Source organism: Rana temporaria, chromosome 7 (genome assembly GCF_905171775.1).
Source record: "Rana temporaria chromosome 7, aRanTem1.1, whole genome shotgun sequence".
NCBI classification, from domain to species: Eukaryota; Metazoa; Chordata; class Amphibia; order Anura; family Ranidae; genus Rana; species Rana temporaria.
In genome coordinates, this window is record NC_053495.1 from 47987344 (window position 1) to 48014117 (window position 26774).

Below are 26774 nucleotides of genomic sequence, written 5' to 3' on the forward strand. Positions count from 1 at the left end.
AGGTTCACTCTCTCCTTGTGATTGACAGCAGGCATTGTTAGGATTCTATAGCCAATAGCAGGTTGTCTATTAGTTATGGATCTACCCACTGCCTGCTGTCATCATCTCATAAGGGGAGCAGACCTGACGGAAACTATTGTTTATGAATCCCCATCAAGTTTCACACAGCTTAAAAAATCCTTTGCTGTTGTCCTGTCTGTGTGACAGCTGCAGTGTCAGGAAGGAGGTTACTCCGCCCTCAGTGTACTTCCACACAGGTACATTAATTTGTTATCCCCACCGACAGTTACTCTGTGGAGGATTGTCGGAATCCTAAAGAGTGTCTAACTTCAACTTTAAGAACATGTTACAGCCAAATTTAGGGTGTAACATGACTCCAAGTGGACCCCCCACCAGCCCCAAAATGGATCCCCTTTGACAGCATCTGGGGGTCCTTCTTCCCCTCAGCAGCTGTCATATTTGAAATTAAGAGATAGACTGTTTTGTAGTTCACATCAGGAGAGCAGCCTAGGGGAAAAATCACGGCTCCCTCCATAGATACAGTGGAGGAAAGATGTTTCCACCCAGAAAAGCATGTTATTTTCCCCCATACTGGTTGGTCAGTCGGTCACCAGCCCCACACTTACCCCATCCTAGGTTGTGGGCAGCATTTCTTTGGGCGACGGGTGGAAGCTTCTCCTCTGCAGCAGGTTTCACCGTGCGTCTCCTCCCTCCTCTTCCTAGGCAGCCAATAGAATCACTTCTCCTTTTGGCCAATTGGGTGATGTGTCTCAGGACCCGCTTCCTGATTGGCTGGGAGGAGAATTAGGAAGGCACGCACAACACACAACTGGTTGTGCTCTGCGCCCCAAGCCTCCCTTTGTTGAAGCCTATTTGAGCCTCTGGCTCCAATCACATGCTTTAAAAAAAAAAAAAAACATTTGAAGCCATATGTCCGGCGCCCTACATGTAGATTAGGGGGCCGGGCGGCGCCCGTGAGCCTTGCATTACGTTCACTAAGTAATTGGCCTGTGGCAGAGGCCCGTTCCTCCCAGAAAACCTAAAGTGACACTTCGGCTGCCAGACTCATAGTAGGAGTCTGTCCGGGGGCACTTCACCCACTCTGGCTAGAGTGGCGACAAACTGCAATTGATACTACTGAGAGCAGGATTGCTCGGTTCCTATCCAGGCCTGATACTGCAAAGTTCTCTATCTTGCTTCATCAACCTTTTCTCCCTGTTTGATGTTGATGTTGGCCGTGTTGGGCCTGGAAATAAAGCATTTGAAAAACTTTATTCATTGACTGGACATTCGCTCACTATTCTACTCATCAAATACACCCCTAGACAACACTGAGGTAACTTAATACGCCGATCCCGACAACAATCAGCGGCTCCTTCAGGGGTAGCGCTACACTGTGTATGTATACTGTATGTGCGTGTGTGTATAATGTGTGGCCCCATAATCTATTGCCTGGGGGCCCCATAATCTCCTATTGCCCGGGGGCCCCATAATCTCCTATATGTCAGTCCGCCCCTGGTTAAGGAAACACATTAATAGCAAATTAGTGCTAAATTATCAGCACGCTCTTTATGAATTGGTCACAGCGATTAGCCATCTGGTGATTTCATCGGTTAAATGAGCAGCAAAAGCAAACAAGCAATATCAGTGCTTGAAATATTGTTTCTTAAGTGTCCACACCTATTTCGTTAACTCGAAAAGAAAAATCAATCTGCATTCCCTCACCATATTGTGCAAGTTCTTATCTAAGAAATTGGCAAGGTATTGATTTTTTTTTTAAATTAAACTTCGAGTACAAATAAAAAAGTTTTACAGAAAATAAAAAATAAGAGATAAATGCAATCGATGAAAGCAAGCTGCAAATCCAAACAATTCAAAAATTATTATTTCATCAGTTACTGCAGTATATATATCAGGGGTCAAGTCCTGGGGAAAAAAGTATGGGAACTCCCACCCAAGATCCACTCCCCCACCAAAAAAAATAAAAAATGATACGCTCATATGCATAATTACTAAACCGCATGTCTGCCGCGAGTTATCACAAGATTTTAAAAGAACTTCTTTTTAAATCCCACGATAACTCGCGGCAGACCTCCGCAATGTCTCCTGGGAACAATGACAAAAGCTCCCGGGAGACATTGCGGCATCGAGGAAGTGACAGAATACCCGCACACTACCCGATGAATCCATATAAAGGAAGCGGCCAGTAACATAAAGGATTACTAAGGTTCGCCTGCCCCTGACAGTGACTCGAGCTGGGCATCGCCGCTTAGTGAAGGATTGGCTTGGGCGGCTCGGCTGCTCTAGTCCTGCAAAGGGAACTGCGTTCCTGCTGTGAAAAAAGTGCAGGAACTCCGTTCCCACACGTTCCCGCAGGACTTGAGCCCTGATATATATATATTTTTTAAATTACACCTGGCTAAAATGTCATGAAAAGAATGTTCTTTAGAAATGAGGGTGTATTGGGTCTCTGCAGACAGCAGGACACACGTCGATAGTATTTTATCTACTATTTGTGTCATTACATCTGGGAATTTTTTGATCAAACATGAGAATAGAAAGGTAAATATGTTTTCTGTACCTGTAACCATAGATAATTGCAAATATTTTATTTATTTTTTATTGGAGTTCAATGAACGAGTGGTCAGGCTAAAGATATAGGCCCAGATTCACAAAGGAGTTACGACGGCGTATCTCCAGATACGTTGTCGCAACTCTGAGTGTGAGGCGTCGCATCTCTGCGCCTGATTCATAGAATCAGATACGCCTCACTGTTGCCTAGATACGAGCGGCGTAAGTCTCCTACGCCGTCGTATCTTGGTGTGCATATTTACGCTGGGGGCTAGGGGCGCGTCCGTAGATTTACGCATAGAATATACAAATGAGCTAGATACCCCGATTCAGAAACGTACGTGCGCCCGGCGCATTGGTTTACGTATAGCTTTTTTCGGCGTAAAGTTACCCCTGCTAAATTTTACGTCGTTTACGTCGTTTGCGTAAGTAGTACGCGAATAGGGCTGTGCGTAAGTTACGTTCACGTCTAAAGTATTGACTGTTTGCGGTGTAATTTGGAGCATGCGCACTGGGATACTTTCACGGACAAGGCATGCGCCGTTCGTTAGGAGCGTCAATTACGCGGGGTCACGAGTCATTAACATACAACACGCCCACTACCAGCCTAGTTTGAATTAGGCGGGCTTACTCCGGCCCATTTACACTACGCCGCCGTAACTTAGAGCGCAAGTTCTTTGTGAATATGGGACCTGCCGCTCTAAGTTATGTCGGCGTAGTGTATCTGAGATACGCTACGCCCGCCTAAAGATAGGCATTTCCTTCTGAATCCGGCCCATAGTCATTTCCTCTCTTAAGTCTCATACACACGATCAGATTTTCATCAGACAAAGCGTAGGACTTTTGTCCGAAGGACGTTGACCATGAACTTTTATTGCATACAAACAGCAAAGAATTGTCGACCAACAAACACAAAACTACGTGTTTTTTCAGCTCTTTAGCGCCACCCTTTGGGCAACTTCTGCTAATGTTGTGTTATGGTGAGCATTGCTTCTGAGCATGCGTGTTTGTACTTTGGAGTTTTGTCCGATGGACTTGTGCACACACGATTGGTAAATCCGACAACACACAATTGTTGGCAGACAATTTTAAAGCATGCTATTCAACATTTTTTTCACGGAAAATCCAACAACAATTGTCCGATGGAGCATACAAACGGACAGATTTTCCGACAACAGCCTGTCATCACACAATTCCTGTGCCACTGAAAAGTAATCCACCACAGGTAACTTTTCAGAGACTAACACAATGAGCTTTAACCAAGCCCTTACTGACATCTCTAGCTGCAAGGACAAACGCTCAAATTTCACAGCAAAAGCACTGATCTCATTCCATTTCATCTGTCAGCAGCACCGCTCCCCTTGCTGTCTCCTCCCATAGCACTTCTTCTGTATTTACATGAGATATTAGAAGGCTGGAAGACTAGGAGTCACTGCCTGAGTGGGAGCCAAGCCGCTTCCGGGAGAACCATCTGAACAAATTTAGTGCTTCTGCTCTGAAATGTAAGAATGAATTGCTCCACAAGGCATGCAGCTATATAGGTCAGTGAGGGATTGGTTACTGCCTCCCAAGACTATATAAATGTTTGAGTGTCTATAACCTAAGTATAGGTTCCCATTAAACAGTAAGTATGGTTTCCCGCATGTGATTGGATACTCAAAGTGGACACAGCTTCACTTTATTCACTAAACTAAGGTTAACTTTCGTTTTGCTATATTCTTAATCCCAGCAGTCAGTCAACCCCTCGGAGTAGGTTGACCCATTGAAAACAATACACTTCCTGAGTAGTTGATAACTTATCTCATCAGATGTTGGAGGAAACATTTACTGAAATAAAAATGGCTGAACTCCTGATAATGCGCCTTGCTTTCTGGCTCCAGCACTATTACCATGCAGATCAGGAAGGTAAAAATGAAGTCACAACTTCTTATCAAAATAATTGTTCCAAGTCTGTGACTTACAAAATTACTGAAGTCCATAGATTAAAATTACAGCTAGGGAACTGCTAGAATCCTAAAGAGAGGTTTTCAATAGCATTCTCCCATACTTCTGTAGTGGTCTATTCCTGTTAGGCAGGCGCTGCTTTAAATTTAGAGGGGGTCCGAGTTGTTAATTGTGTAATTATGGGCAATTTCGCCTCTGTTCCAGCCATGGCTGTGCTGGGAGTAACCACCATTGTTCGCCTAGGGGTGTTATTACCATCCCAGACCAAGGGGGGCAGCAGCAGAGTCAGGGTGTATTGGGTGTCCCCCTTGGCAGCCAATCGGTGGGGGTGATCAACCCGCTGTGCATGCTGGAGAGGGGTACTTAAGGGACAGACGCCATTTGACCGGGGTCGTCGGTCTGTCGTCCCACCACCCGGTGGCCCACCTGGCCGGGGGTGCATGCTCCTGAATCCTGGCTCCGGGACCACATTGGTCCGGGGTTGGGGTTTATCCAAGTGGGGCCTGCGTGTTCAAGGTGATCCTGTGCTGTCTGTCCTGCGGGAGGAAGCCACTTGATGAAGGAAGCCAGGGGAGGACCTATCCTGGAGAGGACCATGCAAGAGGCTGGTACCTTGGGAGAAGGTCTGGAAACTTCATCGAAGGATGCACCATACACTGAGAGGCTTGATGGTGATCGCCTGTCATGTCTGAGTTCTATAGAAGTTAGACTGGAGAGTTCCGGGTGCTGAATCCTGTGTCAGGGGATTCTGGACCGAAAGTGTCTCCTCATAAGGGAAGGTCTGTGGCAGAGACTGTACTGTATTCCATGCGCCATTCCGGCTGCTAGGCCAGTGAGAGGGACCTATCCGGGGGAGCAATACCCACTCTGGTTAGAGTGGCGACGAGAACTGTTTGCTGGAAGCAGGACTGTTTCCTATTTGTGATTATGCACCTGAACCTATCTACCTGTTTACCCTTCCACCCCTTCAACCGCTTATTCTTTCTTTCCAAGTTCTGCAAATAAATATTAGAAAAAGAAGTGTAAAGTGTGGACATTGAACTTTTTCAACTCTCTTCTACTACCCTGGATGGCGAGAAAATAGAGGTAACATGCCGCCCGAAATATTCAGCAGCTTCTCCGGGGGTAGTGCTACACTTTTATATTTGTTTTCCATTTGGAGAGTGAGAGAAAGTGAAGAAGCCCGTAAAGGATGGTTGTACAGACGTTGATCTACTGCAGGGGTCTCCTAACTGCGGCCCGAGGGCCAGATGTGGCCCTTTGCAAGCCTTTATCCGGCCCTTGGGGCATTATTCCTCCCACTGACACCAACAATGGTGCCCTATGTTTTCCACTGATACCAACGATGGGATACTATTCTTCCTACTAATACCAATAATGCCATATTTATATTCTCGCTGATGCTGGGCTCGGCACATTTTTTACCCCTGCTGGCCACAATCTGGCCCTCCTAAAGTCTGAAGGACAGTAGACTGGCCCTTTGTTTGGAGACCCCTGCTCTAAGTGATTGTTATTAATAGGAAAGCAGGGGGACTGACAGGAACACCAGGGATTTCACACAAAGGAAACAATACAAAGAGAACAGGATACTTTATCATACAAGTACATGGTACACCAGGCACATATCGGGAAAATAAAATGTTGGGTTTACATACTCTTTAATATTAGCTTCTGGCTTCAGTACTATTATTCAGTCACCTTATGTAAAATGCCGGTTACAGTAACACGCGACTATTGTGATGCAAGTCTTTTCTTTCCGGGTTTCTAACACACAGTCAAACAGCTCCAGATTGACTAATGAAGGGCTGCAGATTGCTTCATGCCCAGCAAGCTTTCCTTTTGTGATTAAAGCCCTGAGTGTTTACTGTACAGGAATGACAATCACTGTCCAGACAACTGAAAAGAATAACACAACAGTTTGCCGAGTTTTCTTTTAGAAATTACCAATAAACTGTGTAGAATTGCCATGAAAGGTCATCGATCACAGGGCATCAAAGCTTGAAGTGTAACTAAAGTTAAAACATTTATTTTTCATTTTGTATTGAGTAAGGGGGGTTATAATTCTCATAACTTTTTTTGCCATGTGTCCCATTGGGGAGATTTCCCTTCACTTCCTGTCCCATAGCCAAAACAGGAAGTGAGAGGAAATCCCTCTAAAGTGAGGGAATCCTGGGATGTCACCAGAACTAGTGTCCCCATTGGAAGATTTCCCTACTATTAGTGTTCTGATTTTATTTTCACTTTCGATGATAATGGTAAAAAGGACAAATTGGGAGGGTGAATCTCCATATCAGGGACACAGGCTGAAATAAAAACTGACAGATGTTCTAATCCCTTTCCACTAGAACTAAACTAAAAAAAAAAAAATTTGCCTTTAGTTAAACTTTAGAGATTATTGCACATGCCCTCAGCCAATGAGTGTTTGTACATCCAACACAGGACACCATCTTAAAAAATAAAGCTAATCTCCAGGAACATCGAAAAATGTCCTGTGGATCCCCTTATGAAGTTCACCAGTTAAAGTGACACTAAACTCTGGTTTCAATTATTATTATTTTTTTATAATATATATATATATATACACACACACAATTTTTTTTTGTAGGTAAAAAAATGTGCATTTATCCTTTTTTTGTAGAATGTAAAGCATTGCATTGTCAATCAGCAGATCTGTCGTATCTGTGTGCGCTCCCCAGGGCCATGGTAGTTCATTAAAAACTAGATGTTGGGGCTTGTAGTTCATTCACACACAGAGCTGTGTTTATGAATGACTTGGCTGTGTGGGTGGAGCCCTACATGACCGCGCCAATTTCAAAAAGTGACAGCTAGTGCAGGGAACTTCTCCCCGTACTGCTGCATACCTCCCAACCATCCCGGATTTTGCGGGACTGTCCCGCGATTCGCGGTAAATCCCGTGGTCCCGCGATCAGTGATAGAGTACCGATTCCGCGGCACACCCACCCACCCCCAGCGATTACCGCGATTCGCGGTAAATCCAGCGGTCCCGCGATTCGTGGTAAATCCTGCGGTCCCACGATTGCGATAGACCCCCCCCCCCCCTCAACAACCCTGATCCACGGAATTCCCCCCCCCCCCCCCCGTGCTCAACAACTTTGATCCGCGGAACCCCCCCCCCCCCGCTCAAGTTGAAAAGTTGGGAGGTATGCTGCTGTCACGTGGGGGGGGGGGAATCAGGGAGCAGCTGCAGCAGTGGGAACATGTTACATATTCCAGCTAAAAACTGGTAAAACATGTATCATGTTCCCAAAGGTGATCTTAATTCTCTAACTCAAAAAGTCAGTTTCTATTGCTCTCAGCCTCCTGCAAATCAAAATCCTTTTTTTTGCTGTGATCCAACTTTCTGTTAAAAGGTGGCTACGACGCGTTCCTTCTCCATGGTCCCACTGTATGAAGGAATCTTGCCACCTTCTCTTGGAGCCAAGGGACTATGGACTATGGGATTTGTAGTGTGCATAGCCATAGAGCAGGGGTGTCAAACTCAATTTCATTGGGCCGCTTCAGCATTATGATTGCCCTCAAAAGGGCCGGTTGTATCTGTAAAATTAGATGTCCAGCCCATCCCCTCCTCTTTACATTAGATGTCAAGAGCCACCCCACCATCAGAAGTTCAGTCCCCCACTCTCCCTTACATCAGAGCGCACCCTCTTGCCTTATGCTGCTGCTGGGAAGAAGCTGAATGCATTGCTTGAAAGCAGAAAGTAAGGGTCTGGAGTAGGGCCAGAGGAGGGCTGGAGCTCTCCTGCAGCCGCAGGAGAGGTGCGAGGGCCACATGAAATGGCCTGGAGGGCCAGATTCGGCCTGCGGGCCTTGTGTTTGACACCTGTGCCATAGAGCATTGCATATGACCACAACAAAGTAGAGGTTCAGATGTTACATAGGGGCAAAAGTTACAGTAAGGCCTCGTACACACGATAGGCTAACCAGAGGACAACGGTCTGATGGACCATTTTCATCGGTCAAAACCGATCGTGTGTGGGCCCCATAGGTTATTTAACCATCGGTTAAAATAAAAGCCAACTTGCTTTAAATTTAAACTATGGATTCCTAAACGATGGGAAAAACCGATCGTTAGTAGGCACAACTATCGGTTAAAAATCCACGCATGCTCAGAATCAAGTCGACACATGCTTGGAAGCATTGAACCTCGTTTTTTTCAGCACGTCGTTGTGTTTTACGTCACCGCGTTCTGACACAATCGTTTTTTTAACCAATGGTGTGTAGGCGCAACGGACCATCAGTCAGCTTTATCAGTTAACCGATGAAAACGGTCCATCGGTCCGTTCTCATCGGATGGACTGATCGTGTGTACGAGGCTTAAGACCTCTTTTACGCTAGGGGGGTGCGGGCGGTAAAGCACTGTTAGTTTTAACGTCGCTTTTTATAGCAAGGCTTTTACCCCCGTTGGCGCCCGAGAAAAGGGCTAATAGCTTCTGCAGCACTCCCATTCATTTCAATGGGCAGGGGCGGTGGAGGAGCCATGTATACACGGCTCCCACACCGCCCCAAAGATGCTGCTTGCAGGACTTTTTTTTCTGTCCTGCAAGCGCACCGCCTGGGTCTGAAGGAACTCAGGCTTTCACACTGGGGCGGCATGAGAGGTGCTTTTCAGAGGATCCAAGTGTCCTGGTGCAGCAAACTGTTTACATTGTTTCTTCTTGTCAAAACTTTAATGAAATGTGACATTTCACAGCGGCATTGTTGTGCAGTGAATTGCATCACAAACCGCTGTGCTGAAAAAATGTACCACATGCAGCACTATTTTTTTTTTGCGAACACCACAGCAGTGATGAAGTGTGAACTGACACTGTAAGAAACAAGGCAAACTGCCTTGTCTTTGCATTGGGACTGTACTGGGGGGCAAGGCAGCGTAGCACAGCGCATTGCAAATGATGTGAATAGGCCCTTACATTGCTGGAGTCTGATCACTCTGGGAGGGAAGAGGAAAGGCTTCGATCTGCCTGCAGCCAACTATTGCTGAGTGAGTATTCTGAAATGTCGGAATTTATTCATGCAGACATTTACGCTCCACTTTAGGCAGGTTAACAGGAACTTCAGCTGTTTTTTTTTTAAGTCAGCGGCTAAAAATACTGCAGTTGCTGACTTCCAAAAATCAGGTATTTATGTGTGCCTGGGGCCCAGATAGTTCTGGCAGGTTGCCAGCACGGCCATCTTGGATATGGAAGCTGGCTGTGGCTTTCCGAGCACAGTGCTTTGTGAATGGTCCAGCAGCCTCCTAGGACATGTGACATGTCTCAGGAGACTGTGGTAGGAGAGAGACGTCCTTCCCGCCTAGCCGAGGATTGCGGAAGTGGGATCGGGTATTGATAAAAATTGTTACTACCCCATAAAAACCCATGGGGTTCCTTCCACACGGGGCAGGCCCCATTGGAGTCCATCTGTCCGCTGATCCCTGCTGAGCAGACAAATGGCTGGTCCGTGTTTGCTCCACTTATGCAGAGCAGACAGACACAGCCCGCTCTCCTCTATGGGCAGTCAGATGACCTTCTGGCAATTTACACCCAACCGCCAACCGATCCGATCCACCAGATGGATGAGTAATGGATCACCGTACATCAGTTTTTAGCAGATCGGGTATAGGTGGGTGTAAACTGACACATATCTGCTGACAGTTGGCGCTCTATAGAGGAGACTGAAAGGTTTGTCTCAAAAAATGGACCTGATCGGTCCGCTAGTGTGAAAGGGTCCTAACTCAGATATTGATCGAAATGTGGGCGGTTCAGCAGGCACCAGCCGAATTTCGATTCATGTATGGGCTAGCTGGTTGTACACAAGTTGATCTATCGTTCAATTTATGTACAACCAGCCTTGAGGGGGCGAGCAGGAGAGTCAGGACGCTCTCTACGTTGCAGATAGAGAAAGGAGCTGTGTGTTAGTGGGCGTCCTGACTCTCCTGCTCGCCCCCTCCCCCCTCAAGGGAGGGGGCGAACACGACACTCCACACCAGGGAGAAAGCCTCGCATTACTGTGTGGAGTTACAGACAGAAGAACAGAAAGTGAGGATTTCTCAGAAGAAATAAGGACATTTAAAAGCAAAATGGAAGGATGAGGTAAGTGAAGGAGGACTGCACTTAGACCCCTTTCACACTGGGGCGTTTTTCGGGCGTTTTTTAGGCGCTTTGGCGTTTAAAAAAAGCCTGTAAAGCGCCTGAAAGAAGCCTCATCTGCAATCCCAATGTGAAAGCACAAGTGCTTTCAGAGGCCTTTCACACTGCCAGCGCCCGAAAAACGCTGGTAAAGCGCTGCTAAGACCCCTTTCACACTGAGGCGCTTTTCAGGCGCTTTGGCGTTAAAAAAGCTTCCTCAATGGGAAGGGGGCTTTAGGAGCGGTGTATTAACCGCTCCTAAAGTGCTGCAAAGAAGCTGCATGCAGGACTTTTTTTGACGCCCTGCCAGCTCAGCGCCTCAGTGTGAAAGCACTCAGGCTTTCACATTGGGATTGCAGATGCAGCTTCTTTCAGGCGCTTTTTTTTAACGCTAAGACCACTTTCACACTGGGGTGTTTTTCAGGCGCTTTAGTGTGAAAGCACTCGAGCTTTCACATTGGGATTGCAGATACAGCTTCTTTCAGGCGTTTTACAGGCGCTTTTTTTAACGCTAAAGCGCTTGAAAAATGCCCCAGTGTGAAAGGGCCCTAAGGTAAAGGAAGCTATTTAAGAAAAAAAAGAAATTGTACCTTTACAACCCCTTTAAGTGTTTCAATTTGTATGCAACCAGGAAGGCCCTTGCACTATGTGGTTTTGGTAAATCTGAAGTAAAAAATCTGCAGAAAATCTATTAGTGTGTATGGGGTATTCATGTGTGGATGGGAGAATCAATTTTTTTTTTTTTTTTTTTCATTCAACCCACTGGTTGAATGAAAAAAAAATTAATCATGTGCGACTTACTACTCTGTTGAAAAAATGCACCTTTAATGCATTTGAGTTTTTTATTTTTATTTCTTTAATAATTGGTGGTGTGTTTTCTGGTTACCTGACTCCCAGCATGCACCTGTGAAATAGCGGCATATGAGTCAAAAAACACAACAAAAATGAGAATACGTTTTTGATTCCATTTGAATGAGGAACTGAATTTTTGGTGAGGTTTTAAAAAACGCACCAAAGATGCAGCAAGCGGGACTTTTCAAAACGCACCACACCCTCAGCACAAACCCAGAGGATTTAAAGGGAAACATTTCTCTTGTGTTTTTAGTAACGTAAAAATGCAGCAAAACACATCAATGTGAAAGGGCCTTGAAAGTAATGGTAAATGTACAATGTACTTTTGTCAGCACCTGCACCTACATCAAGAAAAACGTATTTTTATTCTGCCTCTCTAACTTTGCACAATATCTGAACAAACCGAAGCACATACTTGCATAAACAAAAGTTAACCACATGCACAAGGGATGAAAAAGGCCTTAAAAAGGAAAAGGTTTTTTCCCTCATATTTAAAGCTGTAAAATGCTAAAAGGTTTGTATTAATATGACCTTGTTGGGCCCTGAAGGTATTTGCTTTATTTTTCACCTGATGTTTTAAAAGCACTGTCCACTCAACCTGCTGGGCCTGTTTGGCTTCATGTCAATGTGGAGTAATGAGGTAAAGGAATGAGGTAATTCCAGCAGGACTCCTCCTTCCTGAGCAGGCCTTTCTGGTGTTCATGCTTTCTTAATGGGCCGCTTTTACACTAAACAATCTCTGTCACGCCACCTGCGCTGCACGAGGAACCAATACTTTTTAAAAAGTCCTGAAAGTCACGAAGAAGAAAATTCCCAGAGACGCCCGCCATAACAGCTTCAGGTGACGATTTATGTAAAAATAAAATACCTGCAGCTTTACTGGATTCGCAGTTCAGGCTTCATTACATAATGCTGCAAAGATATGAGGAGCTTACAAACTCCTGTTACCTGAGAGCAACAAAATTTCATATTTTTTTTTAACTAAACCTGTATTTTGCAGAGTAGGCAACGCAACAGGTTTACTTTACAGTAATATAATTAAAGAAACATTGGGAGCAATATGGGCCTATACATGCAGTATCTCACAAAAGTGAGTACACCCCTCACATTTTTGCAAATATTTTATTAAATCTTTTCAAGTGACAACACTGAAGAAATGACACTTTGCTACAATGTAAAGTAGTGAGTGTACAGCTTGCATAACAATGTCAATTTGCTGTCCCCTCAAAATAACTCAACACACAGCCATTAACCACTTGCCGACCAGCGCACACACATTTACGTCTACACAATTGCATGGGCAGGCAAATGGACGTCACTGTACGTCCCTTTAAATCTGCCTCGCCAGTGCGCCCGCGGGTCCCGGGAACTCGATGTTTCTGGGCGGCCCACGATTGCGGTCGGCAAAGGCAGAACAGGAGGATGCCTTTGTAAACAAGGCATTCCCCTGTTCTGCCTAGTGACACGTCAGGGATCTACTGTTCCCTGTGATCGCTGACGTGTCACTGGTAGCTCCTCCCCCTAACAGTTAGAATAACTCCCTAGGACACACTTAACCCCTTCACCACCCCCTAGTGGTTAACCCCTTCACGGCCAGTGTAATTTTTACAGTAAATCAGTGCATTTATATAGCACTGGTCGCTGTAAAAATAACAATGGTTCCAAAAATGTGTCGAAAGTGTCCAATGTGTTCGCCATAAAGTTGCAGTCACGATAAAAAAAGAAAAACGCAGATCCCCGCTATTACTAGTAAAAAAAAAAAAATTGATAATAAAAATGCCATAAAACTATCCCCTATTTTGTACACGCTATAACTTTTGCGCAAACCAATCAATATACGCTTACTGAGTTTTTTTTTTTTACCAAAAATATGTAGAAAAATACATATCGGCCTAAACTGAGAAAAAAATAGCTTTTTTTTTAAAAGATAGAGGATATTTCTTATAGCAAAAAGTACAAAATATTGCTTTTTCTTCTAAATTGTCGCTTTATTTTTGTTTATAGCGCAAAAACTAAAAACCGCAGAGGTGATCAAATACCACCAAAAGAAAGCTCTATTTGTGGGGAAAAAAGGACGTCAAATTTGTTTGGGAGCCATATTGCACGACCGTGCAATTGTCAGTTAAATCGACGCAGTGCCCAATCGCAAAAAGTGGCCCGGTCATTTGGCAACCAAATGGTCCGGGGCTGAAGTGGTTAATGTCTAAACCGCTAGCAACAAAATTGACGTCAGCGGAGAATCTCAGCCCCTCCCACTGTAGTGCTTAGATCAGGTAAGGAGAGCGCCAGCAGGTGATGTGAGCGCCCGTTGGCACTGTAAATAAGGTATTTATAAGACAGTACAAATGTTAATAAGTAATGATGCTCAGCAACCCATAGCAATGATGTCAGGTGATGGTTGCTATGCTATTATACAGTTCACATGGCTCTGTGTCTTATAAACACTGGCCTTAGGGCCATGTCACACAAGTGATCCTGATAGGGTGACCATGTGTCCCGTATTGCCCGGGAAAGTCCCGCATTTTGCAGGTCTATCCCGGGCACCTTCATTCCAGGACAATACAGTGTCCCGGAATGTCTACTGATTAGTCAGGTCAGAAAAATGTTGCTCCCCCAACAGCTGAATTGCTCATGTGACCAAGCTCTTAGGGCCATTATATAAGGATTTTTTTTCTTATACTATACAAGGACATTATAGCATAGAACTGATGTGAATGCTACACCATAGCCTACAACAACCAGTAGGAGATAGGCTCTCATCGGTGGGCCGTCACTAGAAGCTGATAATATCTTATTCCAATGCACTGGTTGGATGACGTTTTTGTGGATACTGGACATTCTTCTACTCACCATTATGAGACATCCCAACAGCCAGACATTTCTGAAACCTGCAGTACTGACATTTGTTGCGACTTTTTTTGTGAATGCGACAATTGAGTTCACATCGTTCATAAATTAACTTCAACCTGATTGTTCTCCTGAAGAATCCCTATAAAGAACAGAACATTATCAGAAAACCAAAAATTGTGTTCAAAGGATTTATTCAGAAACAAAAGGATCTATGAACAACAAATACATATGCTAAAAGGTCTTAATTCCCTATCATATCATCAGTTATTTAAAAAATAGCTCCTACACCTTGATAGGACTTGACTTGGGATCAGTCTATACAACAGAGCTCAGGGTATGGAAAGGAGAGGCAGCATGAGAAGCCAATCAGTTGTATGCAATGTAAGGAGCATGCTTATAGGGGGAGAGAGCAGACAGGTAGGTTTAAAATGTATCAAAACCCAAAACAAAATTGTAATATATTGCAGTTTAACAACCCTAGATGTGGTGACTGCAATTTGTTTTAGGCTTTTTTCCCCTTTTATTTTCACCTGGTGATCCGCCAGTAAAACATTTCCTGGCTAGGTTCACACTTGAGTGGCCGTGCAGGGTGCAGTTTGCCTGGACACAAGAGCCCATTCATTTGAATGGGCTGCTGTGCCCCACAACACACAGGAAAGAAGTCCCTGCGATATTTATGAAATCGCAGTCCACGTCGTAAATAATGGTCGTGTGTGGGCTTTAACGATGTGAAAAAAACGCGCATGCTCAGAAGCAAGTTATGAGACTGGAGCGCTCGTTCTGGTAAAACTAGCGTTCGTAATGGAGTAAGCACATTCATCACACTGTAACAGACTGAAAAGCGCAAATTGTCTTTTACTAACACTAAATCAGCTAAAGCAGCCCAAAGGGTGGCGCCATCTGAATGGAACTTCCCCTTTATAGTGCCGTTGTACGTGTTGTACGCCGCCACGCTTTGCTAGAGCATTTTTTTTTCACGATCGTGTGTAGGCAAGGCCGTTTTAATGATTGGGTTGAAAAAAAAACGTCTTTTTTTCTAGACCCTTAAAAACATCGTTTTTTACACCCCGAAAAACGGTTGTGTGTACGCGGCATAAGTGTTACTGTACTGCTTAATATAAAAAACAGGTCTCCTGCCTTGCTGAGCTGTGTGACAGAGCCGTGTAAATCTCAGAACTGGCTGGACAGAAATACAAATCCTTGGGCAGTTAAAACAGCCCCCATGTTTGTATTTCATCTATGTATTAAGCTGTTTGCATAGAGTTTGGCTTTAACCACTTCTTGACAGCCGCCGTCATACTGCCGCAGGTCGGCTCGTTCCTACAAGTCCCCGTAGGTGAACGTCAGCTCCTTTAAGAGCCATAGCAGGCGCGTACACACAGTAATCAGTGCATTTATATAGCTCTGATCACTGTATTAATGTCAATGGTCCCAAAAAAGTGTCAAAAGTGTCCGATCTGTCTGCCACAATGTCGCAGTCCTGCTAAAAAAAAAAAAACAACAACAAAAAAATGCAGATCACCGCCATTACTAGTAAAAAAAAAAAAAAAATGCCATAAATCTATCCCCTATTTTGTAGACACTATACATTTTGCGCAAAGCAACCAATATATGCTTATTACCAAGAATTTGTAGGAGAATACATATTGGCCTAAACTGATGAAGACATTACTGTATTTATTGGCGTTATACGCAGGGGGCTGTGGAAAGTTTTTTCCCTATAACTTCCCTCTTAAAGTTAGGGTGCGTGTAATACGCCGATAAATACGGTATTTATTTTTTATTCATTTATTTTTGGGATATTTATTATAGCAAAAAGTATAAAATATAGGTATATAAGTATAAAATATAGGGGTAGATTCAAGTACCTTTATGCGGGCGTAGCGTATCTCCTATACGCTACGCCGCCGTAACTTTGAGAGGCGAGTATGGTATTTTCAAAGATTTTTCCGCCGAAGGCATAGCGTATTAGGGCCGGCGTAAGCCCGCCCAATTCAAATTTTGAAGCTGTGGGTGTGTTTTATGTATATTAACTGTGACCCCGCGTAAATGACGTTTCGATCGAATGGCGCATGCGTCGTCCATGGACGTATCCCAGTGCGCATGCTCCAAATGACGTCGGCAAATCGTCATGCTTTCGACGTGAACGTAAATTACGGCCAGCCCCATTCACGGACGAGTTACGCAAACGAGGAGAAATTAAAAAAATTTGACGCGGTTCCGACGTCCATACTTAACATTGGCTGTGCCATGTTTTTGGTGGTTTATCTTTACGTCTGAAAACCCCTTACGTAAACGGCGTATCTTTACTGCGACGGCCGGGCGTACGTTCGTGAATAGGCGTATATAGCTGATTTACATATTCTAGGCGTAAATCAGCGTACACGCCCCTAGCGGCCAGCGTAAATATGCAGTTAAGATACGACGGCGTAGGAGACTTACGCCGGCCGTATCTTAGCAACATTTAAGCGTATCTCAGTTTGAGCATACGCTTAAAGTTGCGACGGCGCGGATTCGGACTTACGACGGCGTATCTACTGATACGCCCGTCGTAAGTCTTTATGAATCTACCCTATAGTTTTTTTTTTCAAAATTTTCGCTCTTTTTTTGTTCATAGCGCAACAAATAAAAACCACAGAGGTGATCAAATACCACCAAAAGAACGCTCTATTTGTGGGGAAAAAGGAACGTACATTTTGTTTGGGTACAGCACCACATGACCACGCAATTGTTAGTTAAAGCGACGCAGTGCTGTATCACAAAAAATGGCCTGGAAGATCTTTCGGTCTGTAAGCAAGTAAGTGTTTTTTTTTTTTGTGTTTTTTTTTTTTTTAAACTCAGCTGAAAGACCATAGCTCAGAATATTTTATTCGCTGGCTCTGGTTTAGTGATCATAAATTAGTCGCAGCGAGGTCTATAGGGACTACTGTTTTATTTGTGAAACCTTTTTATTCTTCTGCCTCTGTAGTGACCTGATAATTCACTCACTAACCCAGATAAACTCTCCGCAATGAAAAAGAAAAAATGATTTACTTTATAAAACATGAGGCCGCAATTTATTATCCATCCAGCAGTTCACAGATCTGTAATATAAAGAATGAACTATTTTATGCTAGCCTATAATTTCCAATCAGTTGATCTCATGATAAACTGACTCTTCTCTGGCCTCCGAAGAGAAATGATCTGGCAAAGCCAACTATAGCGAATATCCTCAATGCTTAGCTTACAAACCCAAAGTACTGTGAATTACAGAAGGTCAACAGGATAGGACCACCCACACATACACTTTGTTATTATAGGGAGGTAACATTTCAGCAGTTTACATTTTTGATACGTGTGCATCTGTGTTACTTCCTATTCCTGCTACTCCTATTTTCTGCTTTCTCAAAAACAAATGACAAATTAATATTTTTGTGCATCCAGTCCTGCGATTTAGAAAGCTCTGCCACACAGCACATCCCTGTCTGGAAGAGCAGAAGACTCATTTGTTTGCTGCTGCAATTGCAAAACACTTAAAGCAATATTAAACCCCAAACATTTATTATATTGCAGCTTACCAATTCTTAGATGTGACGGCTGCATTAGTTTTCTTTTTATATTTCCTTTCCTTTATTTTCACCATGTGATCTGGCCAGTAAGTCTGTTGTTTTTCAATAGAACAAGCTGTCCTGCAGATATAGCAGTTAGAGGGTTGAGATAAACCATTTGCTACTGCCAATGGGTGCTTACAATGATCAGATTTTATTTATTTACAGTAAACCAAAACTTTTATCCAAAAAGAAACAAAACTGTGGCTGCAACTGCTTCAGTTTGGCTTCATTTTGTTCATTTATAGGGTTGGTGTAAACGGTTTGGAGCTGAGCAAATGTTCAGCCCGAACATTGCCCGTTTTCTTGTTCGGCAGACACCCAAATTTGCGAGGCGCTTGGCGGGATGTTCGCATTGCACCGTGCATTCAAAGCCAAAGTTTTACCCAATCAGGACATAGTGTAAAGCTTGTTGTTAAGTACTGGACCGGGAATCCGGCCATGGCATCCTTAAAGCGGGAGTTCACCCAAAAATACATTTTTAACATTACATTCAGCCGAGTTGTCCTAATGACAATCGGCTGTTTTTTGTTTTTTTTTCCCGTACATACCGACTTTCACCGCCGCTTCCGGGTATGTCGTCTTCGGGACTGGGCGTTCCTATCTGATTGACAGGCTTCCGACCGTCGCATACAGCGCGTCACGGGTTGCCGAAAGAAGCCAAACGTCGGTGCGGCTCTATACGGCGCCTGCGCACCGACGTTCGGCTTCTTTCGGCAACTCGTGACGCGCAGTATGCGACGGTCGGAAGCCTGTCAATCAGATAGGAACGCCCAGTCCCGCACAAGACATACCCGGAAGCCGCGGTGAAAGTCGGTATGTACGAAAAAAAAAAAAAAAACAGCCGATTGTCATTAGGACAACTCGGCTGATTGTAATGTTAAAAATTGATTTTTTGGGGTGAAACTTCACTTTAACAATGGATGAGTCATCAGCTGTCAATGGGCTTCCCTGCTAACAGCTGAATGAATTTTTTTTTTGCTGGCAATATAAAAATCTGAAGAAAAAAACATAATAGGGGCCCCCCCCCCCCAAGCCATACCAGGCCCTTCGGCCTTAATACTGAGCTGCTCCCCCCCCTTTCCTGATTTGCTGGGCTGCATGCTCAGATAAGGGTCTGGTATGGATTTTGTGGGGACCCTACGTTTTATTTTTATTTTGGTGAGGGTTCCCCTTAAAATCCATACCCGACCCAAAGGGCCTGATATGGAATGGGGGGACCCCACGCTGTTTTTTTTTCCACATTTTTCTATTGCCATTTTTTATTAATGCCAGTTTTGCTGCAGCAGGTTCTATACACAGTACAGATGCACCACTACAGGTTCTATACAGGGTACAGATGCGTTTCACTTTAGGCATCATTAAAATCACTGCTTCTTTAAAAGCAATATTTTTGTTAACGTTTTCATTGGTACATGCTCCACAGGGCAGTGCCCAGGCCTCTCATACCCTTTTTATGGCCAAAAATCTCCATACAAGCCTTCAAAATGGGGATTTTAGATTTTTCAAGTTCAGGTCCCATAGACTTTAATGGGGTTTGGGTTTGGGGTTTGATCCGAACTTTGCTATGTTCGGGAGTTCTGGTGCGAACCAAACAGAGGGGTGTTCGGCCCATCTCTATTAGTGTATATAAATTTGCTTGTGCATATATGGCCCCGTACACACGAGAAGACATGTCCAATGAAAACGGTCCGCGGACCGTTTTCATCGGACATGTCTCCTGGGAGCTTTTGGTCTAATGTGTGTGTACACACCATCAGACCAAAATCCCTGCGGACAGAAAACACGGTGACGTAGAAGACACCGACGTTCTCAAACACGGAAGTGCAATGCTTCCACGCATGCGTCAAATCAATTCGACGCATGCACGGGATTTCGGGACGCTGGTTACAAGTCATAACCAGCGGACATGTCCGATTAGGTGTACTAACCATCGGACATGTCCGACGGACATGTTTCCAGCGGACAAGTTTCTTAGCTTGCTAAGAAACTTTTGTCCGCTGGAAACCTGTCCGCGAGGCCGTACACACAGTCGGACATGTCCGCGGAAACTGGTCGACCGTGTGTACGCGGCCTAACACTCTAATTTCCCCAGACTGATGATGCTGCTGTCCAGAGGTGCCCCATGTGCTCCTTCATCTAGAGTGGAGACACGCCAATACAGGTGGTGTGTTACTGGCCAGATCACCAGGTGAAAACAGAGGGGAAAAAACGAAAAAATAAATAAAACGAATGCAGCCACCACATCTAATGATTGCCAAGTTAAAATAGATTGCATTTTTAGTTTGGTGTTTAATATCTCTTTAAGAGTTAAAGAGGAACTTCATCCCTTGCCTCCATTTTTTCCCCTCTCTTACCTCCACTACAGCATTGTCCCCAATTCAGATACTCACCTGCCCAGTAGATCCAGCATTGTCCTGCTGTGACCCACAACCCCTGTCCTGCGCCGCCATCTTTCTGGTTCAGGCAGCCCAATTCCCTGATGATGCATGCCAGGCTTGCCCTCCTCTGGCCTCTGTGAATGAAAGTAGAGCATCCTGGGATATGTGATGCCAAGGCCGGGGGTGGGGTGGGCAGAAAAACATAGAGTGCACAAACATTAAAAAAAAATGTTCTTGACAATCTTATGTGGAGGGCAGGAAGAGCACAAGAATACCCAGTCTTTGAATGGACAATAAAAGAGGAAGCAACAGACTAATGAGCTAATTTCTCCATCACTCTGCCCACTTCTCCTCCAAGCATGTTACTTGTAAGCACATGAGCACCGCAGTACAACCAATTGGCTCCTTGTACTGCTCCTCCCACTTCCAATCTGAGCTCGGCTCTACAGGGACTGCAAGAGGTTTATCCCAAGTCATATTCAGACGCGTACACTGCTTGCATTGTAAAATACATTGAAAGAGGAAGTAAACATTTAAAAAAAAAAAAACCTGCAAGACAACGGCATAATGAGCTAGTATGCATAGCATATTAGCTCATTATGAATTAATACCCAAGATCGAAGACCCCGAAGCGACTCTTGTTTCTCTCCTCCGCCGCCGCCATGATACCCGAGTGACTTCCGGTTATCGTGGCTCCGGCGCTGTGATTGGCCGGAGCCGCGGTAATGTCACACCCACGCATGTGATCGCCTTCACTAACAGCAGGCTCAGTGCGCCTGCGCCGTTGTCTATGGCGCGCATGCGCAGAAGACATCAGTGCAGTCTTTTCTGCAAATATCTCCTAAACCGTGTAGGTTTAGGAGATATTTGTTGCACCTACAGAGAAGCCTTAATCTAGGCTTTCCTATAGGTTAAAGTGGTCTGTAAGGGTTTACAACCACTTTAATGATGTACAGAGGTACCTTGGATTACGAGCATAATTAGTTCCAGCATGCTTGTAATCCAAGGCACTCGAATATCAAAGCGAGTTTCCAGATAGGAATCAATGGAAACTCAGATAATTAGTTCCAGTGGCACTGCTAGTTCATGCAGTACCGCATGTGGCCAGAGGTGGGGGTGGGCGGAGACATTTGGAAACACTCAGAGATGCTCCGAGTCTCAGAGTGGTCTTTTAGCATCTTCGATGCCCCCCCCCCCCACACACACACACCTGGCCACATGCAGTACTGCATACCCCAGAGGCTTGACTCCTGCTTGTCAGGTTTTTTTTTAAAACAGCTCATATTGCAAAACGCTTATAAACCACGTTACTCGCAATCCGAGGTCTTACTGCATTAATAAATAAGAGATGCATTCATTGGTATCTTTTATATCTGACTGTAGTTCAGCCTTAAAGTAAACAATAATAAACCCAAGTGATTCAAACTGAGCATATAGAGAAGAAATGTAGAATTAGATCATTCCATGAAAACCACATGCCAAAGCTATCAATAGATACAAAGATGTCTACAGGAGAGGTCACTCCTGTCCTCCATTGCTGCTAATCAAGCACAGATCATGCTTACTTATCTTCTACGGTGGTAAATGACGGGTCTAAAACTAGAAGGTAAAAAAAAAAAATCGTCTAAGGCCGCGTACACACGATCAGTCAAAACCGATGAAAACGGACTGAAGGACCGTTTCATCGGTCCAAACCGATCGTGTGTGGGCCCCATCGGTCAGTTATCCTTCGGTCAAAAAAAAAGAGAACTTGCTTTAAAATTTTACCGATGGACGCCTAACCGATGGGTCAAAAACGATCGTTAGTATGCAAAAGCTGGGTCAGCTGGGTCAAGATGGGTCAAAAGGCCGCACATGCTCAGAATCAAGTTGACGCATGCTTGGAAGCATTGAACGTCGTGTGTTTTACGTCACCGCGTTCTGACACAATCGTTTTTTTAACTGATGGTGTGTAGGCACATGAGACCATCAGTCAGCTTCATCGGTTAACCGATGAAACGGTCCTTCAGTCCGTTTTCATCGGTTTTGACTGATCGTGTGTACGCGGCCTTAGGGCTCTGGAGGAGATCACATGCTCCTCCCACACAGCATTTTGAAGCCGTTTACCTAGGTCCTGGGCTTCCTGGAGAGGTAAGGGCAACCAGGAAACACCACGGGTGGCACCGGAGGGGATGTCAGGACGTGCACTGTACTGTAAAAGTGATTGGGAAGCTCTATAACCACCCAGATCACCTTTACATGACAGTCAAAAGTAGTCTGAAAAAGACAATACCAAGCTTATGATTGCAGCAACCATGAGCTTGCTTAAACCCCTTGACAACAGGGACATTTATAAAAGTACCTGGGTAGACAAGTGCTTATTGATTATTTGTACACTGGGAAGGCAATATTATGGCGCAAAAAGGGTAATCCTGGAGTTCAGCTTTAATTCGGACTGCTCAGGTTTTTGCAAGGTTAACTCTAAACTCTACAATTATGATGAGATTTACAGCTCATTCATTACCACAGAACAGCCTAGAGTTATGTGAAACCTGAGAAATCATCTGAAATTAGTCACGCTAAGATAACCCAGCAGTTAGTGAAGGTGAGATAAATACTAAAAGCACCTCCCCTAACAACCAGTCCGGTCTGTACACATGATACACACTCATCGTATGACCACTTCTACTGTTCTTGTGCAAAGCGGGAGCTTTTGGACCGTGCAGATCTGTTTTTGTGTCTAAATCTGTAAAAGATCTAACGTTTGGTTCAAATTGGTCAGTCCAATGTAATCCGATTTTTTTATCTAGGGTGTCAAACAATCCGATATTAGTACAGGGATCTCCCCTGTTGTATTATTGTGTTCTGACCAGGGTCAGCGCTCTCGGTCATTGACTAAGGCCCCGTACACACGAGAGGATTTATCCGCGGATACGGTCCAACGGACCGTATCCGCGGATAAATCCTCTCGAGGATTTTCACGGATTTGGATCCGATGGAGTGTACTCACCATCGGATCGAAATCCGCGCCGAAATCCCCTCGCGATGACGTGTCGCGCCGTCGCCGCGATGATGACGCGGCGATGTGCGCGACGCTGTCATAAAAGGAATTCCACGCATGCGTCGAATCATTACGACGCATGCGGGGATCCCTTCGGACGGATCGATCCGGTGAGTCTGTACAGACCACCGGATCGATCCGCTGGTTCCGATTCCAGCGGATAGATTTGTAGACATGTCTACAAATTTTTATCTGCTGGAATTCGGAAATATCCGCGGATAAATATCCGCTGGAATGTACACACCATAGAATCTATCCGCTGAAACCGATCTGCTGAGATTTTTCAGCGGATGGATTCTATCGTGTGTACGGGGCCTTAGAGTGCTAATTGGGAGCTGGACGGCTGCTGGTTTTCCAGCATGCTCGCCCAACAGAAGCCAGCAATCAGACCGGCTGCCATACACATGGGCCAAATGTCGGCACCAACGTATCTTCCTTTACCCTAGTGCAGTCCTCCTTCACTTACCTCATCCTTCGATATTGCTTTTAAATTTCCTTATTTCTTCTGAGAAATCCTCACTTCCTGTTCTTCTGTCTGTAACTCCACACAGTAATGCAAGGCTTCCTCCCTGGTGTGGAGTGTCTTGCTTGCCCCCTTCCTTGGACTACAGCAGAGTCAGGACGCTCTCTCCAGTGCAGATAGAGAAAGGAGCAGTGTGTTAGTGGGCGTCCTGACTCTCTTGTAGTCCAAGGGAGGGGACGAGCACGAAACTCCACGTCAGGGAGAAAGCCTCGCATTACTGTGTGGAGTTACAGACAGAAGAACAGGAAGTGAGGATTTCTCAGAAGAAATAAGGACATTTAAAAGCAAAAATCGAAGGAGGAGGTAAGTGAAGGAGGACTGCACTAAGGTAAAAGATTTTTGCCTTTAAATGTTTTCCTACATGAATTTCATAACTATTGACCTAAACACTCTATATAAAGTTTACACCGGATGTTATTTCTGCCACAATGTAGTATTTATGTTACCTTACAGCCTTCACATGCATGGACACCATAATGGAACCCTGAGGCCTTGTCTCCACAAACTCGACATTCTATGGCAATGTAGGAATTGGAAGTTTCATCTGGTGGTTTACTGAATGACTGAGTCTTGTCTGAGTAGTAAGGCGGAGAGGGGGGCTCCAATTTGATTATGTCTGGGTTTAAAAAAAAAAAAAAAAAAGAATGATTGGACCACAAATTTGTCAATAAAATTATTTTCTCAGGTTTGTACAGCTAGACAGAGGACACGTGTGGCAAGCAGTAGCAAGAAATCACAAATCATTCATTACTTTTCTGATTTCAGGAAACTGAAACCTGTGTTTCTATGATGGGTTATTGTATTTTAATCATTTTAAGTACTACTCCTTGCACTTACAGACTAAGCATTTTATAAAGCTGAAAATAACAAATTTAGAGACTTGGCAAGGAGAATGGGCAAAGTGACAGGTTCTCTTAAAAAGCCCACCCTCCTATCCGCTCATTCTTTCTTTTCCTATACTTCCCCAACACTCTATATGCCTGTGGGAGCGCTGAGAACTACCCACAATTACTAATAATAGTAAGTTGACGTCATAATCTTCACCTTGCCCAATTAGAGAATGCCTTGCATTCACTGATATAAATACAAGGCCATCTACGAAAGTGACCCTGGTAGTAGCAGCAACCACTACAGTGATTGTCGGCTTCCAGACCGGGAACTCAGGTATGAAATATGCATATTTACGTTGGTCCAAGCTGAACCAATGTAAGTATGCTATTAAGACAATAACTTGTATTCAGCTTTAACCATGTGCAAGGATCAACATGGACTTAGGAGACCCAGTGATCCTGCAAAAGAACAGAGTGTTGGGGGAGCTTGGGGAAGGTAAGTATCAGTGGGTGGAGGGGCACCTTATCAGTAAAAGCTGTTACACTGCAGTTTTATAATACCAGAGATTGTTGATCCAGTAGGGCACAGGTGTCGAACACAAGGCCCGCGGGCCGAATATGGCCCTCGCACATCTCCTGCAGCTGCAGGAGAGCTCCAGCCCTCCTCTGGTCCTCCAGACCCTTACTTTCTGCTTTCAAACAATACATTCAGCTTCTTCCCAGCAGCAGTATTAGGATAGGGGGTGCACTGTAATGTAAGGCAGAGTGGGGACTCAACTTCTGATGGTGGGGTGGCTCTTGACATCTAATGTAACCGGGGAGGGGATGTGCTGCACATTTAATTTTACAGATACAGCCGGCCCTTTTAAAAGGGAAATCATAATGCTGATGCGGCCCAAGATGAAATTGAGTTTGCCACCCCTGCAGTAGGGGATCATGAAGGATCCCCCCCCCCCTCTCACTGGAGCAAGTTACTTGCTGCATAAGGTTATTTTTGCCTTCCTCTGGATCAACAGTGGCTATAGGGTTCTGTACATGGAGATTTTCTATCTGTTCATTTATTTATTTTTTATTGGTTGAACTGGATGAACCTGTGTCTTATATAAATCCAGGGATTTTTTTCAGCGGGAACGCAGTGGAAAGCAGTTCAGGCAACATCCAGTACTGAATGCATGCAATAGCAAAGGGTTGTAGTTAAAAAGGTCATGTCCGTTTGGGGAGTAGGAAATTTAACCGCACCCATCGGGTCTATACCTAGAAAAACAGCATTTGGTGATGGTGCACATGTTGGAATTACACTATTGAAGGACTTATGGACTTTTTGATGAATTATTTCAACTGATTATATATTAAGCACAAAGCACTTTATTATGTATATACTAATGCACGTTATTTGTTTATGGTAATTGCTAGGAATTAGCATAGTCCGTATTACTAGTGCCCCCTATCATAAAAATACCACAATCACTTAAAGTAAGCACTCGTTGCACTTTGAGGGGAGCAGCTGAAATGTATATAATATTTTATTTTTATTTTTTATATATTTTGTATTTGTGTCTATAGGTCAAGTTTTTTTTTCTCCTTTCTGAATGGCAAAGGGTGCTGGCGTGTGCTGGAGTGTCTATGGATACTGACCAGTTGGGGATATATTTTTCTGTAGAGAGTATATTTTTGGGGGGGTATATTGCTGCTGGGGAGGTCTATTATTGTTTTGGAGGAATCTATTGTTGCTGGGGGTTTGGGGGGTCAACTGTTGCTGGGAGGGAGCTACTACTGTTGAGGGATGATTATATTATAGCTGACTGCTAGAGTGTCTATTAGACATGTGCATTTGTTTTTGTCCGAATGCATTTTCGCCTGAATTTCGTGTATTTTTGTTATCGTTTTAACAAACGAAAATGAACGCGCAGAATCCGAAAGATCCGACATAAAAAAATGCTTCATTTTCGTTTTCGTTGATACAATTCAATATAGATAGGAGATTCGACAATAGCAATCTGTGTCTATCGAATCTGTGGTTGAATGTGCCTAACCTAACTCTATTAGTCCAAGATTATTCTACATAGAGAGG

At 44.3% G+C, this 26774-nt stretch overlaps 1 protein-coding gene across 3 annotated transcripts in view; it reads right to left on the reverse strand.

Moving 5' to 3' along the window:
- The window catches only part of PPARG (peroxisome proliferator activated receptor gamma), a 109127-nt gene that overhangs the window by 20503 nt on the left and 61850 nt on the right, over nucleotides 1-26774 (reverse strand). For all 3 annotated transcript variants that reach the window (XM_040359322.1, XM_040359321.1, XM_040359320.1), the window contains 2 exons: nucleotides 24320-24489; nucleotides 14343-14481 (listed from right to left, as the gene is read on the reverse strand). In XM_040359322.1, the coding sequence (XP_040215256.1) occupies nucleotides 14343-14481; nucleotides 24320-24489 (309 nt within the window). The remainder of the gene's footprint in view (nucleotides 1-14342; nucleotides 14482-24319; nucleotides 24490-26774) is intronic.